Source organism: Vicia villosa, linkage group LG3, assembly GCF_029867415.1.
Source record: "Vicia villosa cultivar HV-30 ecotype Madison, WI linkage group LG3, Vvil1.0, whole genome shotgun sequence".
NCBI classification, from domain to species: domain Eukaryota; kingdom Viridiplantae; phylum Streptophyta; class Magnoliopsida; order Fabales; family Fabaceae; genus Vicia; species Vicia villosa.
The window spans coordinates 191,702,904-191,719,989 of record NC_081182.1 but is presented as its reverse complement, the minus strand read 5'-3'; the positions used below and the strand labels follow the sequence as shown (position 1 = coordinate 191,719,989).

At 27.7% G+C, this 17,086-nt stretch overlaps 2 protein-coding genes and 2 long non-coding RNA genes across 4 annotated transcripts; all 4 read right to left on the bottom strand.

Moving 5' to 3' along the window:
- Positions 1-5,108: 5,108 nt before the first annotated feature.
- Positions 5,109-6,029, bottom strand: LOC131657049 (uncharacterized). The gene is made up of 2 exons (XR_009300448.1): positions 5,634-6,029; positions 5,109-5,540 (listed from the first exon to the last, which is right to left on the bottom strand). It is a non-coding gene; the product is annotated as an uncharacterized LOC131657049 (long non-coding RNA).
- Positions 6,030-8,113: 2,084 nt separating this feature from the next.
- LOC131657048 (glycine-rich cell wall structural protein 2-like) lies at positions 8,114-9,034 on the bottom strand. Its single transcript, XM_058926559.1, has 2 exons — positions 8,901-9,034; positions 8,114-8,545 (listed from the first exon to the last, which is right to left on the bottom strand). Exons 1-2 carry the CDS (start codon positions 8,995-8,997, stop codon positions 8,214-8,216), a joined length of 429 nt encoding a protein of 142 aa, XP_058782542.1. The 5' UTR covers positions 8,998-9,034; the 3' UTR covers positions 8,114-8,213.
- A 2,084-nt stretch (positions 9,035-11,118) lies between these two features.
- LOC131657047 (glycine-rich cell wall structural protein 2-like) lies at positions 11,119-12,039 on the bottom strand. The gene is made up of 2 exons (XM_058926558.1): positions 11,906-12,039; positions 11,119-11,550 (listed from the first exon to the last, which is right to left on the bottom strand). Exons 1-2 carry the CDS (start codon positions 12,000-12,002, stop codon positions 11,219-11,221), a joined length of 429 nt encoding a protein of 142 aa, XP_058782541.1. The 5' UTR covers positions 12,003-12,039; the 3' UTR covers positions 11,119-11,218.
- A 2,083-nt stretch (positions 12,040-14,122) lies between these two features.
- On the bottom strand, positions 14,123-15,043 carry LOC131657046 (uncharacterized). The gene is made up of 2 exons (XR_009300447.1): positions 14,648-15,043; positions 14,123-14,554 (listed from the first exon to the last, which is right to left on the bottom strand). It is a non-coding gene; the product is annotated as an uncharacterized LOC131657046 (long non-coding RNA).
- Between the last annotated feature and the right edge of the window lie 2,043 nt (positions 15,044-17,086).

The window sequence follows — 17,086 nt, the reverse complement described above, 5'->3', positions numbered from 1 at the left end:
ACGCTTAACTGTCTCCTACATAAACAGTCCCTGACTAGGGTTTTCTTGTTTTTACAGGAGAAACAAGTTTTTGAGAGCTCAAATGGATTTCATACACATCCATATATCTCAAAGTACCATCATACAAATTTTCAAACTTCAATTCACTCAGACGCACCGTCAGCAGCTCAAACAGTCAACAGACGACCCGTTTGACCAAAAAAGTCAACAGACAGTCAAAAATGAAATTTTTTGTCAAAGTCCATATTTTGTCAAAGGATTCATCATTTGATCATTGGATGATCATAATTCATCAAGGAAAGATCAAAAATCAACAAAACCCTAAGATTCAAAATTAGGGTTTTTACCTGAAAAGTCAACTCAACTTTGACTGGTCATAACTCTCTCATCCTTCATCCAAAAAATTCAAACCAAAGCTCATTTTGAAGGAAATTCAATTATCTTTCAAATGCCATTGATCCCATGGTCATTGGATTCACCATTTGAAAAATATGATCAAAGACATTACAGGTCATTTTCAAAGTCAACAAAAAGACACTTTTTTCAAAAGGACACACAAGGAGCATCAAAAATCATTTTGACATGAGACCAAAGGCATTGGTTAGAGGACTCTTTGAGGTTTCCAAAAAGTGCAAGATCTCCTTCATATGACAAAAATTGAGGGATTTACATCTTGTTGAAGTTGGCTAAATTTTGGGAAAATGCATGAAACCAACATTGCTCAAAAATGCATTTTTTCCAAATGGGGCCAAGTTTTCATGGTTCAAATATCATTTCCATAATATAATGGGCCTCCCACGACCAAGACAAGGCCCATGTCATTTTTATCCATTTTTTTGGCATAATTTTATCTTATTTTAAGATTGAATTAAAAGGAAAATGGATGGATAATGGGTAGCTTAATTTCCAAGCATGACTCACCCAAGGAATCTTCATCTTTCTGCAGAAAATTGAAGAGCAAGGCAAGTGCATTGAAGACAAGAAGAATTGGTCAATAATTCAAAGCTTTTTAATATAAAAAATTCAAGAATTCCACAAAGGCAACTAGATGCTTCTTAGCTTCAATTCTAAGCACTCAATGCTTATATATAGGCTACCTTACTTCAGTAACAAAGGAGACAAGTTCAGAAACAAAGCCTTACTCATAATACACTTGTAACCACTTGAAAAAATTTCAAAGAAAATTCAAATTCGAATTTTTAATTTCAGTCAATTTCAATACAAACTAAGCATTCAAACATCATCTCTGAGCTTCACTGAAACTATTCCAATCAATTGCAAGTCTTAAACATCACTGAATCGAGCTACACAGGTCACGATTTGTCCAAACTAAAACTGACTTGTATCTCATAACACAAGCATATCTAGCACGATGTAGACATATATTTGGACTTGGTGTGGTGTGTAGATCATTTCTGGAACTTTAATTAAGTTTTAGACGCTTACACACGAAGTTACCATTTTAGGGTTCATAACCTAAAATTTAGGGCTTTCTGAAATAGGAAAAATTAGAGGTTCTAAGTGGTACCATTGAGTTCGTATGGATTAGACGAGTTGAATGGATAGGTCGCGCCAAATTTCTTTTATGTCTAACCCCTATTCGTTATTTTCCAGGTTTAAGCTTCATCTATTACAGCGCTTTTGATAAGAAAGCGCTATTAAAAGTCCTGGCGAGAGGTTGAAGATGATGAGGTGTCCTCACCTCATTGGACAGCAAGCGCGCGTTTTTTTAAACTTAACCCTTGGTTTCAGTGTTTGCAGGCGCGTCATAATTGGTGGACCCTCACAATCTGAGCCATCAGATTTCATTTATTATCCATCCAACTCATCAGAATGAGGACCTATCCCATGGACCTTATTTAATTTCCACACCTGATCAGTATCCTTTTATTTTCTATTTTTATTTTAATTTCTTTGTTAAATTAATTAAAAATAGTTTTAAAAATCCAAAAAATACACAAAAAATATTTTTAAGTTTATAAAATAATATTTTATTTTCTGAAATAAAAATATTTTATTTTTCTTCATAATTTCAATATTTTGCATAATTAATTAGTATATATTTATATATTTGCTTTTTAATTATTCTAACCAATCAAAAAATCATAAAAAAAATTGTTCTTTATATAAAATATTGTTTATATATTATAGACTAATTTTGTACATATTTTGAATAATTTTCTCTTTAAGTTTTAATTATTTGTATAATTATTTGTATAATTATGTTTAATTAGCTTAAATCAATTTCAAATCAATTTCCAAAAATTCCAAAAAAATTAGTTTTGTTTTAAAATTAATTAACAAATATTTTGTACATATTTTAAACTTAATTTCTAGGTTTAAATCTATTTTCATCTTTTTCCTTCATTTTAATTTAATTAATCATGCATTAATTATAATTAAAAACAATCATAAAAAATCCAAAAACATGCCTTTTATTTTCCTTGCAATTTAAATTCCTAGATAAATGTATAGGATGTCAAATTCATGTAAATAGGCTAGTTTACATTTCCTGCACAATCGATGTAATAGCGTAGATTTACTTTCCGCACTTTACATTTCCGCATTTTAATTTCCAGCAAAATATAAACTGCGTGTATGTCAAAGATAAAATTGAACCGTTAGATCACAAACTTCAAAGATAAAATATCTGAATCCAAACACAATCACACTTGCACCTTTTAAGGTAATCCCTTCTCATTCTTTTCAAAATCAAAGTCAAAATTCCATTGTTTTGAGTACAAAATCGAACCTTTTGTTTGTATCCGGTGAAAGGATAGATTTTTAAAGGAAATAGGATAAAGACCTTACAACTCAGGGTAGACCTCCTAGTTTGCTTGCTCAAATCAAAACAAACAAAATTCTCATACACTGTTGTTTTTTCAAAACAAAACTTTCAAAAAAGACAATACTTTGTATACATCCAAACACGGATTGTTACAAAGTTAACGTTCTTTTCAAAACATCTTTCGAAAGATAAACAAGCATTTTGTATACATCCACACACGGATCATTACAAAATTCAATTTACAAAAGAATTTTCAAAAATGCGAAAGCATTAAGCGATAAAAAGAGTCAAGTCACGTATCTCTACAGAACAGAGGTATGGCCCGGGATAAAAAACGGAGGTCCACAATCATCATACTAAATGTTATAAATATGTGGGGCCCTATCATTAACACTATATTTTGTCACCATATTAAATTTAAGTTTCATTCAATTTTGTTTTAGAAGATATGAAAAAGGACACATAAAAAAGGGATCTAAGTTAAGTTTGATGATAACAATTAATGTTTAAGGAATCAATGAGCTATGTTTTTTTAAAGTAAAAATGCATGTAATAGTTTCAGTGTCTATTTACTTTATGCTGTATCTCGACATGTTGTTATTGAATGCACATTTTATTTATCTTATGTTATTTCATGTAGTAGTGTCAGATTTACGCTACTTGATGTAACGATACAAGTATGTTTAATATTCAAAATGAATAATTTTTTAAACTCAATCATGATTGAGTAACATACTCGAGCTGCAAATCTTATCAATTAAAGGATGATTTAAATGGATGAAGATAGATATCAGTGTTATGCTTCTTGAATCAAATGATCCATATGGACAAATAAATTTAGATTTTGTCAAATTTTGACATTTTATGGCTATTTTAGTCTTTAAATTTTTTTACTCATATTCTAGTTTAAGCAACTACTTTAGATGAATAAAAATGTGAATTAGAATCCCTTTTATAGACCACCTCTATATTTCCATAAGATTCAAGTTTCAAATTCAAATTTTGAAGATTGTATAACAAACATTGTTTTTCAAAATTTAAATGACAAAAATCAATTTTTTAACTAAAAAAAAATCATTTAAACTTGAAATAGGATCTTCTTCTTGTACAATCTATTCCAATTCAATTTTTCAAACATGAAAATTAAATTTTCCAAATAAATCAATAGCTGAACATTCAATAGAAAATTATTATTTATAAAATTATACTTTATATATTCCACCTATTGTATATTAATTGCGTATGCATTCACTAATCTAACTATTAATATAACTGACTAAAAGAGGATTCAAACTGAAAATACTGAAAACTATGAGTGCTATACTCCATTTCTCATATAATACCTCAAAACCTCTTGAATAGAGACGTGCTAATTATATGTTTGCTATGGTGTTGGTTATATTTAACGTGCATCTGCAGTGGCATTTTAGATTTAAAAATATGCTATCCAAGAAATAGCTGCATATAATAACGTCTCCAAAACTAAATCCACGTCAAATGTAAAGCCACACCAAACATGTACTTTTTCTGCTTGAGCATTGATTTAATTAATCTTGTACTATTTTTCTTGTTTTTCTTTTATTGCACTCTTTTTTTCTTAGTAAAAATATAAACAAAATGAAAGCATAACATCATTTTTGTAACTAAAAAATGAAAAAAAAAATATCAATTCAAATTTTTCCTTAATTCTAAATTCAATATGCTCAAGATATTGATTTTATGGGCATATTAGTTTCACATTGCTTAGTATATATACTTTACTATTTAATTTTTATATCAAATTATTTATTGAGTTTATTTAGCTTTTTTTAAAATAATGAAAAATAGATCTATTTTCCATACAACAAACCAAAAGATTGGGTAATATATTAAGACATTTTATATGGAAAAAATGTGAGTGTATTATGCATCCCACATTACCTTACATTTTTGTTTATCTCAATGAACATTAGTTTCATGAGTCATGATGATTTGATGCTTCAAAATTATTGTATACATTACATAATTAAGGAGACTGAAGAGGATATATTATCTAATAAATATTTTTTTTAAGAATTTATTCTCTCTTAAGAATTGATTGATCTATTTAAAAAAATAGGTGAGTGAAATGCTAAGATACTAATAGTACTAATGATATATTATTTGAACACTTTTTAGTTTGATTAAGCATCATTTGTATCTAAGTTTGGATACTTCAATAAGTATTTCTGATCAAAACATGTAATAAATTAGGGAAAATTTAATGATGATTATTATTGTTATCAATATGTCAATTTTTATTATTCATAATTCATGTACTATACATAAAGAGAGACAATACTATAATTATGACATACATTTAAGGATAAAGAAACTTGAAGAGAGCATATATTCTCTTTTTATATTTGTCATAAATCATAGAAGTCTCATTTACCATTGCACTAATATCCTCCGCCTCCTCCTTCGCTTCCACCACCTCCTCCACTTGTATTGACGTTTTCTCCACTTCTTCCATTACTGTAATCTCTGCTTCCAACACTTTCTCCATCTCCTACTCCAGTTCCATCTCCATAATCTCCTCCGCTACCACTTTTTCCACCACCATGATCTATTCCATCATTAACACTTCCACCTTTCCCTATACCACCTATATTTTCTCTTCCTTGAACGCCACCGTCGCCAATTTCACCAAATATGCTATCACCATATTCTGCGCCTATGTTTTCCTTGCAGTTTTCATCATGAAGTGGAACCAAAATCATCTTCCTTCCCCCTGAATTTGAAAAGGTTTACACAATTGACTTAATTAACAAAAATTCACATTATTTATCAATCCCATTGATATAAAACATTTTAATTTTTTTACCTTTTTCACGATTGAAACATCCCTTAAGGTCTTCATTGACGTTTTTCTTTGGACCTTCATCAACAAGTTACATAATTAAGTTATTGTAACAACAAAGTTTAATCATACACGTAATATATTCATTTGGAGAGTGGTTATAAAAATTTATCATATGAATGTTTTTTCTAAAATCTTTTATCAGTATCATTCACACATTTAATTCACAAAAATCATAAACAAAGTTGATAAACAAATAAAATGATGTTGATTCCAAGGTACATACTTGGTGGATCAGGATCTGGTTCATCAGCCACAACTACAGATATGAGAACCACGCCAGACAGTAGTATGAGAAAAATAAAAGATTTGAAATCCATCATTGTAAGTAAGTAAATAGAAAACACGACAATACATAAAAAAATTAAAAGATGGGAGAAAATGTTCTTAGAAGACCCTTATTTATGGTGCATCATCATACTAAATGTTATAAATATGTGGGGCCCTATCATTAACACTATATTTTGTCACCATATTAAATTTAAGTTTCATTCAATTTTGTTTTAGAAGATATGAAAAAGGACACATAAAAAAGGGATCTAAGTTAAGTTTGATGATAACAATTAATGTTTAAGGAATCAATGAAAACTGTAACTTGCATTAGAAGAAAAATAAAATGGGATTACAAAGTCGTGTAGGGCGGTGGCTATGTTTTTTTAAAGTAAAAATGCATGTAATAGTTTCAGTGTCTATTTACTTTATGCTGTATCTCGACATGTTGTTATTGAATGCACATTTTATTTATCTTATGTTATTTCATGTAGTAGTGTCAGATTTACGCTACTTGATGTAACGATACAAGTATGTTTAATATTCAAAATGAATAATTTTTTAAACTCAATCATGATTGAGTAACATACTCGAGCTGCAAATCTTATCAATTAAAGGATGATTTAAATGGATGAAGATAGATATCAGTGTTATGCTTCTTGAATCAAATGATCCATATGGACAAATAAATTTAGATTTTGTCAAATTTTGACATTTTATGGCTATTTTAGTCTTTAAATTTTTTTACTCATATTCTAGTTTAAGCAACTACTTTAGATGAATAAAAATGTGAATTAGAATCCCTTTTATAGACCACCTCTATATTTCCATAAGATTCAAGTTTCAAATTCAAATTTTGAAGATTGTATAACAAACATTGTTTTTCAAAATTTAAATGACAAAAATCAATTTTTTAACTAAAAAAAAATCATTTAAACTTGAAATAGGATCTTCTTCTTGTACAATCTATTCCAATTCAATTTTTCAAACATGAAAATTAAATTTTCCAAATAAATCAATAGCTGAACATTCAATAGAAAATTATTATTTATAAAATTATACTTTATATATTCCACCTATTGTATATTAATTGCGTATGCATTCACTAATCTAACTATTAATATAACTGACTAAAAGAGGATTCAAACTGAAAATACTGAAAACTATGAGTGCTATACTCCATTTCTCATATAATACCTCAAAACCTCTTGAATAGAGACGTGCTAATTATATGTTTGCTATGGTGTTGGTTATATTTAACGTGCATCTGCAGTGGCATTTTAGATTTAAAAATATGCTATCCAAGAAATAGCTGCATATAATAACGTCTCCAAAACTAAATCCACGTCAAATGTAAAGCCACACCAAACATGTACTTTTTCTGCTTGAGCATTGATTTAATTAATCTTGTACTATTTTTCTTGTTTTTCTTTTATTGCACTCTTTTTTTCTTAGTAAAAATATAAACAAAATGAAAGCATAACATCATTTTTGTAACTAAAAAATGAAAAAAAAAATATCAATTCAAATTTTTCCTTAATTCTAAATTCAATATGCTCAAGATATTGATTTTATGGGCATATTAGTTTCACATTGCTTAGTATATATACTTTACTATTTAATTTTTATATCAAATTATTTATTGAGTTTATTTAGCTTTTTTTAAAATAATGAAAAATAGATCTATTTTCCATACAACAAACCAAAAGATTGGGTAATATATTAAGACATTTTATATGGAAAAAATGTGAGTGTATTATGCATCCCACATTACCTTACATTTTTGTTTATCTCAATGAACATTAGTTTCATGAGTCATGATGATTTGATGCTTCAAAATTATTGTATACATTACATAATTAAGGAGACTGAAGAGGATATATTATCTAATAAATATTTTTTTTAAGAATTTATTCTCTCTTAAGAATTGATTGATCTATTTAAAAAAATAGGTGAGTGAAATGCTAAGATACTAATAGTACTAATGATATATTATTTGAACACTTTTTAGTTTGATTAAGCATCATTTGTATCTAAGTTTGGATACTTCAATAAGTATTTCTGATCAAAACATGTAATAAATTAGGGAAAATTTAATGATGATTATTATTGTTATCAATATGTCAATTTTTATTATTCATAATTCATGTACTATACATAAAGAGAGACAATACTATAATTATGACATACATTTAAGGATAAAGAAACTTGAAGAGAGCATATATTCTCTTTTTATATTTGTCATAAATCATAGAAGTCTCATTTACCATTGCACTAATATCCTCCGCCTCCTCCTTCGCTTCCACCACCTCCTCCACTTGTATTGACGTTTTCTCCACTTCTTCCATTACTGTAATCTCTGCTTCCAACACTTTCTCCATCTCCTACTCCAGTTCCATCTCCATAATCTCCTCCGCTACCACTTTTTCCACCACCATGATCTATTCCATCATTAACACTTCCACCTTTCCCTATACCACCTATATTTTCTCTTCCTTGAACGCCACCGTCGCCAATTTCACCAAATATGCTATCACCATATTCTGCGCCTATGTTTTCCTTGCAGTTTTCATCATGAAGTGGAACCAAAATCATCTTCCTTCCCCCTGAATTTGAAAAGGTTTACACAATTGACTTAATTAACAAAAATTCACATTATTTATCAATCCCATTGATATAAAACATTTTAATTTTTTTACCTTTTTCACGATTGAAACATCCCTTAAGGTCTTCATTGACGTTTTTCTTTGGACCTTCATCAACAAGTTACATAATTAAGTTATTGTAACAACAAAGTTTAATCATACACGTAATATATTCATTTGGAGAGTGGTTATAAAAATTTATCATATGAATGTTTTTTCTAAAATCTTTTATCAGTATCATTCACACATTTAATTCACAAAAATCATAAACAAAGTTGATAAACAAATAAAATGATGTTGATTCCAAGGTACATACTTGGTGGATCAGGATCTGGTTCATCAGCCACAACTACAGATATGAGAACCACGCCAGACAGTAGTATGAGAAAAATAAAAGATTTGAAATCCATCATTGTAAGTAAGTAAATAGAAAACACGACAATACATAAAAAAATTAAAAGATGGGAGAAAATGTTCTTAGAAGACCCTTATTTATGGTGCATCATCATACTAAATGTTATAAATATGTGGGGCCCTATCATTAACACTATATTTTGTCACCATATTAAATTTAAGTTTCATTCAATTTTGTTTTAGAAGATATGAAAAAGGACACATAAAAAAGGGATCTAAGTTAAGTTTGATGATAACAATTAATGTTTAAGGAATCAATGAAAACTGTAACTTGCATTAGAAGAAAAATAAAATGGGATTACAAAGTCGTGTAGGGCGGTGGCTATGTTTTTTTAAAGTAAAAATGCATGTAATAGTTTCAGTGTCTATTTACTTTATGCTGTATCTCGACATGTTGTTATTGAATGCACATTTTATTTATCTTATGTTATTTCATGTAGTAGTGTCAGATTTACGCTACTTGATGTAACGATACAAGTATGTTTAATATTCAAAATGAATAATTTTTTAAACTCAATCATGATTGAGTAACATACTCGAGCTGCAAATCTTATCAATTAAAGGATGATTTAAATGGATGAAGATAGATATCAGTGTTATGCTTCTTGAATCAAATGATCCATATGGACAAATAAATTTAGATTTTGTCAAATTTTGACATTTTATGGCTATTTTAGTCTTTAAATTTTTTTACTCATATTCTAGTTTAAGCAACTACTTTAGATGAATAAAAATGTGAATTAGAATCCCTTTTATAGACCACCTCTATATTTCCATAAGATTCAAGTTTCAAATTCAAATTTTGAAGATTGTATAACAAACATTGTTTTTCAAAATTTAAATGACAAAAATCAATTTTTTAACTAAAAAAAAATCATTTAAACTTGAAATAGGATCTTCTTCTTGTACAATCTATTCCAATTCAATTTTTCAAACATGAAAATTAAATTTTCCAAATAAATCAATAGCTGAACATTCAATAGAAAATTATTATTTATAAAATTATACTTTATATATTCCACCTATTGTATATTAATTGCGTATGCATTCACTAATCTAACTATTAATATAACTGACTAAAAGAGGATTCAAACTGAAAATACTGAAAACTATGAGTGCTATACTCCATTTCTCATATAATACCTCAAAACCTCTTGAATAGAGACGTGCTAATTATATGTTTGCTATGGTGTTGGTTATATTTAACGTGCATCTGCAGTGGCATTTTAGATTTAAAAATATGCTATCCAAGAAATAGCTGCATATAATAACGTCTCCAAAACTAAATCCACGTCAAATGTAAAGCCACACCAAACATGTACTTTTTCTGCTTGAGCATTGATTTAATTAATCTTGTACTATTTTTCTTGTTTTTCTTTTATTGCACTCTTTTTTTCTTAGTAAAAATATAAACAAAATGAAAGCATAACATCATTTTTGTAACTAAAAAATGAAAAAAAAAATATCAATTCAAATTTTTCCTTAATTCTAAATTCAATATGCTCAAGATATTGATTTTATGGGCATATTAGTTTCACATTGCTTAGTATATATACTTTACTATTTAATTTTTATATCAAATTATTTATTGAGTTTATTTAGCTTTTTTTAAAATAATGAAAAATAGATCTATTTTCCATACAACAAACCAAAAGATTGGGTAATATATTAAGACATTTTATATGGAAAAAATGTGAGTGTATTATGCATCCCACATTACCTTACATTTTTGTTTATCTCAATGAACATTAGTTTCATGAGTCATGATGATTTGATGCTTCAAAATTATTGTATACATTACATAATTAAGGAGACTGAAGAGGATATATTATCTAATAAATATTTTTTTTAAGAATTTATTCTCTCTTAAGAATTGATTGATCTATTTAAAAAAATAGGTGAGTGAAATGCTAAGATACTAATAGTACTAATGATATATTATTTGAACACTTTTTAGTTTGATTAAGCATCATTTGTATCTAAGTTTGGATACTTCAATAAGTATTTCTGATCAAAACATGTAATAAATTAGGGAAAATTTAATGATGATTATTATTGTTATCAATATGTCAATTTTTATTATTCATAATTCATGTACTATACATAAAGAGAGACAATACTATAATTATGACATACATTTAAGGATAAAGAAACTTGAAGAGAGCATATATTCTCTTTTTATATTTGTCATAAATCATAGAAGTCTCATTTACCATTGCACTAATATCCTCCGCCTCCTCCTTCGCTTCCACCACCTCCTCCACTTGTATTGACGTTTTCTCCACTTCTTCCATTACTGTAATCTCTGCTTCCAACACTTTCTCCATCTCCTACTCCAGTTCCATCTCCATAATCTCCTCCGCTACCACTTTTTCCACCACCATGATCTATTCCATCATTAACACTTCCACCTTTCCCTATACCACCTATATTTTCTCTTCCTTGAACGCCACCGTCGCCAATTTCACCAAATATGCTATCACCATATTCTGCGCCTATGTTTTCCTTGCAGTTTTCATCATGAAGTGGAACCAAAATCATCTTCCTTCCCCCTGAATTTGAAAAGGTTTACACAATTGACTTAATTAACAAAAATTCACATTATTTATCAATCCCATTGATATAAAACATTTTAATTTTTTTACCTTTTTCACGATTGAAACATCCCTTAAGGTCTTCATTGACGTTTTTCTTTGGACCTTCATCAACAAGTTACATAATTAAGTTATTGTAACAACAAAGTTTAATCATACACGTAATATATTCATTTGGAGAGTGGTTATAAAAATTTATCATATGAATGTTTTTTCTAAAATCTTTTATCAGTATCATTCACACATTTAATTCACAAAAATCATAAACAAAGTTGATAAACAAATAAAATGATGTTGATTCCAAGGTACATACTTGGTGGATCAGGATCTGGTTCATCAGCCACAACTACAGATATGAGAACCACGCCAGACAGTAGTATGAGAAAAATAAAAGATTTGAAATCCATCATTGTAAGTAAGTAAATAGAAAACACGACAATACATAAAAAAATTAAAAGATGGGAGAAAATGTTCTTAGAAGACCCTTATTTATGGTGCATCATCATACTAAATGTTATAAATATGTGGGGCCCTATCATTAACACTATATTTTGTCACCATATTAAATTTAAGTTTCATTCAATTTTGTTTTAGAAGATATGAAAAAGGACACATAAAAAAGGGATCTAAGTTAAGTTTGATGATAACAATTAATGTTTAAGGAATCAATGAAAACTGTAACTTGCATTAGAAGAAAAATAAAATGGGATTACAAAGTCGTGTAGGGCGGTGGCTATGTTTTTTTAAAGTAAAAATGCATGTAATAGTTTCAGTGTCTATTTACTTTATGCTGTATCTCGACATGTTGTTATTGAATGCACATTTTATTTATCTTATGTTATTTCATGTAGTAGTGTCAGATTTACGCTACTTGATGTAACGATACAAGTATGTTTAATATTCAAAATGAATAATTTTTTAAACTCAATCATGATTGAGTAACATACTCGAGCTGCAAATCTTATCAATTAAAGGATGATTTAAATGGATGAAGATAGATATCAGTGTTATGCTTCTTGAATCAAATGATCCATATGGACAAATAAATTTAGATTTTGTCAAATTTTGACATTTTATGGCTATTTTAGTCTTTAAATTTTTTTACTCATATTCTAGTTTAAGCAACTACTTTAGATGAATAAAAATGTGAATTAGAATCCCTTTTATAGACCACCTCTATATTTCCATAAGATTCAAGTTTCAAATTCAAATTTTGAAGATTGTATAACAAACATTGTTTTTCAAAATTTAAATGACAAAAATCAATTTTTTAACTAAAAAAAAATCATTTAAACTTGAAATAGGATCTTCTTCTTGTACAATCTATTCCAATTCAATTTTTCAAACATGAAAATTAAATTTTCCAAATAAATCAATAGCTGAACATTCAATAGAAAATTATTATTTATAAAATTATACTTTATATATTCCACCTATTGTATATTAATTGCGTATGCATTCACTAATCTAACTATTAATATAACTGACTAAAAGAGGATTCAAACTGAAAATACTGAAAACTATGAGTGCTATACTCCATTTCTCATATAATACCTCAAAACCTCTTGAATAGAGACGTGCTAATTATATGTTTGCTATGGTGTTGGTTATATTTAACGTGCATCTGCAGTGGCATTTTAGATTTAAAAATATGCTATCCAAGAAATAGCTGCATATAATAACGTCTCCAAAACTAAATCCACGTCAAATGTAAAGCCACACCAAACATGTACTTTTTCTGCTTGAGCATTGATTTAATTAATCTTGTACTATTTTTCTTGTTTTTCTTTTATTGCACTCTTTTTTTCTTAGTAAAAATATAAACAAAATGAAAGCATAACATCATTTTTGTAACTAAAAAATGAAAAAAAAATATCAATTCAAATTTTTCCTTAATTCTAAATTCAATATGCTCAAGATATTGATTTTATGGGCATATTAGTTTCACATTGCTTAGTATATATACTTTACTATTTAATTTTTATATCAAATTATTTATTGAGTTTATTTAGCTTTTTTTAAAATAATGAAAAATAGATCTATTTTCCATACAACAAACCAAAAGATTGGGTAATATATTAAGACATTTTATATGGAAAAAATGTGAGTGTATTATGCATCCCACATTACCTTACATTTTTGTTTATCTCAATGAACATTAGTTTCATGAGTCATGATGATTTGATGCTTCAAAATTATTGTATACATTACATAATTAAGGAGACTGAAGAGGATATATTATCTAATAAATATTTTTTTTAAGAATTTATTCTCTCTTAAGAATTGATTGATCTATTTAAAAAAATAGGTGAGTGAAATGCTAAGATACTAATAGTACTAATGATATATTATTTGAACACTTTTTAGTTTGATTAAGCATCATTTGTATCTAAGTTTGGATACTTCAATAAGTATTTCTGATCAAAACATGTAATAAATTAGGGAAAATTTAATGATGATTATTATTGTTATCAATATGTCAATTTTTATTATTCATAATTCATGTACTATACATAAAGAGAGACAATACTATAATTATGACATACATTTAAGGATAAAGAAACTTGAAGAGAGCATATATTCTCTTTTTATATTTGTCATAAATCATAGAAGTCTCATTTACCATTGCACTAATATCCTCCGCCTCCTCCTTCGCTTCCACCACCTCCTCCACTTGTATTGACGTTTTCTCCACTTCTTCCATTACTGTAATCTCTGCTTCCAACACTTTCTCCATCTCCTACTCCAGTTCCATCTCCATAATCTCCTCCGCTACCACTTTTTCCACCACCATGATCTATTCCATCATTAACACTTCCACCTTTCCCTATACCACCTATATTTTCTCTTCCTTGAACGCCACCGTCGCCAATTTCACCAAATATGCTATCACCATATTCTGCGCCTATGTTTTCCTTGCAGTTTTCATCATGAAGTGGAACCAAAATCATCTTCCTTCCCCCTGAATTTGAAAAGGTTTACACAATTGACTTAATTAACAAAAATTCACATTATTTATCAATCCCATTGATATAAAACATTTTAATTTTTTTACCTTTTTCACGATTGAAACATCCCTTAAGGTCTTCATTGACGTTTTTCTTTGGACCTTCATCAACAAGTTACATAATTAAGTTATTGTAACAACAAAGTTTAATCATACACGTAATATATTCATTTGGAGAGTGGTTATAAAAATTTATCATATGAATGTTTTTTCTAAAATCTTTTATCAGTATCATTCACACATTTAATTCACAAAAATCATAAACAAAGTTGATAAACAAATAAAATGATGTTGATTCCAAGGTACATACTTGGTGGATCAGGATCTGGTTCATCAGCCACAACTACAGATATGAGAACCACGCCAGACAGTAGTATGAGAAAAATAAAAGATTTGAAATCCATCATTGTAAGTAAGTAAATAGAAAACACGACAATACATAAAAAAATTAAAAGATGGGAGAAAATGTTCTTAGAAGACCCTTATTTATGGTGCATCATCATACTAAATGTTATAAATATGTGGGGCCCTATCATTAACACTATATTTTGTCACCATATTAAATTTAAGTTTCATTCAATTTTGTTTTAGAAGATATGAAAAAGGACACATAAAAAAGGGATCTAAGTTAAGTTTGATGATAACAATTAATGTTTAAGGAATCAATGAAAACTGTAACTTGCATTAGAAGAAAAATAAAATGGGATTACAAAGTCGTGTAGGGCGGTGGCTATGTTTTTTTAAAGTAAAAATGCATGTAATAGTTTCAGTGTGTATTTACTTTATGCTGTATCTCGACATGTTGTTATTGAATGCACATTTTATTTATCTTATGTTATTTCATGTAGTAGTGTCAGATTTACGCTACTTGATGTAACGATACAAGTATGTTTAATATTCAAAATGAATAATTTTTTAAACTCAATCATGATTGAGTAACATACTCGAGCTGCAAATCTTATCAATTAAAGGATGATTTAAATGGATGAAGATAGATATCAGTGTTATGCTTCTTGAATCAAATGATCCATATGGACAAATAAATTTAGATTTTGTCAAATTTTGACATTTTATGGCTATTTTAGTCTTTAAATTTTTTTACTCATATTCTAGTTTAAGCAACTACTTTAGATGAATAAAAATGTGAATTAGAATCCCTTTTATAGACCACCTCTATATTTCCATAAGATTCAAGTTTCAAATTCAAATTTTGAAGATTGTATAACAAACATTGTTTTTCAAAATTTAAATGACAAAAATCAATTTTTTAACTAAAAAAAAATCATTTAAACTTGAAATAGGATCTTCTTCTTGTACAATCTATTCCAATTCAATTTTTCAAACATGAAAATTAAATTTTCCAAATAAATCAATAGCTGAACATTCAATAGAAAATTATTATTTATAAAATTATACTTTATATATTCCACCTATTGTATATTAATTGCGTATGCATTCACTAATCTAACTATTAATATAACTGACTAAAAGAGGATTCAAACTGAAAATACTGAAAACTATGAGTGCTATACTCCATTTCTCATATAATACCTCAAAACCTCTTGAATAGAGACGTGCTAATTATATGTTTGCTATGGTGTTGGTTATATTTAACGTGCATCTGCAGTGGCATTTTAGATTTAAAAATATGCTATCCAAGAAATAGCTGCATATAATAACGTCTCCAAAACTAAATCCACGTCAAATGTAAAGCCACACCAAACATGTACTTTTTCTGCTTGAGCATTGATTTAATTAATCTTGTACTATTTTTCTTGTTTTTCTTTTATTGCACTCTTTTTTTCTTAGTAAAAATATAAACAAAATGAAAGCATAACATCATTTTTGTAACTAAAAAATGAAAAAAAAAATATCAATTCAAATTTTTCCTTAATTCTAAATTCAATATGCTCAAGATATTGATTTTATGGGCATATTAGTTTCACATTGCTTAGTATATATACTTTACTATTTAATTTTTATATCAAATTATTTATTGAGTTTATTTAGCTTTTTTTAAAATAATGAAAAATAGATCTATTTTCCATACAACAAACCAAAAGATTGGGTAATATATTAAGACATTTTATATGGAAAAAATGTGAGTGTATTATGCATCCCACATTACCTTACATTTTTGTTTATCTCAATGAACATTAGTTTCATGAGTCATGATGATTTGATGCTTCAAAATTATTGTATACATTACATAATTAAGGAGACTGAAGAGGATATATTATCTAATAAATATTTTTTTTAAGAATTTATTCTCTCTTAAGAATTGATTGATCTATTTAAAAAAATAGGTGAGTGAAATGCTAAGATACTAATAGTACTAATGATATATTATTTGAACACTTTTTAGTTTGATTAAGCATCATTTGTATCTAAGTTTGGATACTTCAATAAGTATTTCTGATCAAAACATGTAATAAATTAGGGAAAATTTAATGATGATTATTATTGTTATCAATATGTCAATTTTTA

What these genes read in the sequence shown, in the direction of transcription:
- LOC131657048 (XM_058926559.1), bottom strand. Translation starts at nt 8,997, where the DNA reads ATGATGGATTTCAAATCTTTTATTTTTCTCATACTACTGTCTGGCGTG. An exon ending in ACCAGATCCTGATCCACCAA is followed by an intron (nt 8,546 to 8,900) that starts GTATGTACCTTG and finishes TTTCAAATTCAG; the next exon opens with GGGGAAGGAAGATGATTTTG.
- LOC131657047 (XM_058926558.1), bottom strand. Translation starts at nt 12,002, where the DNA reads ATGATGGATTTCAAATCTTTTATTTTTCTCATACTACTGTCTGGCGTG. An exon ending in ACCAGATCCTGATCCACCAA is followed by an intron (nt 11,551 to 11,905) that starts GTATGTACCTTG and finishes TTTCAAATTCAG; the next exon opens with GGGGAAGGAAGATGATTTTG.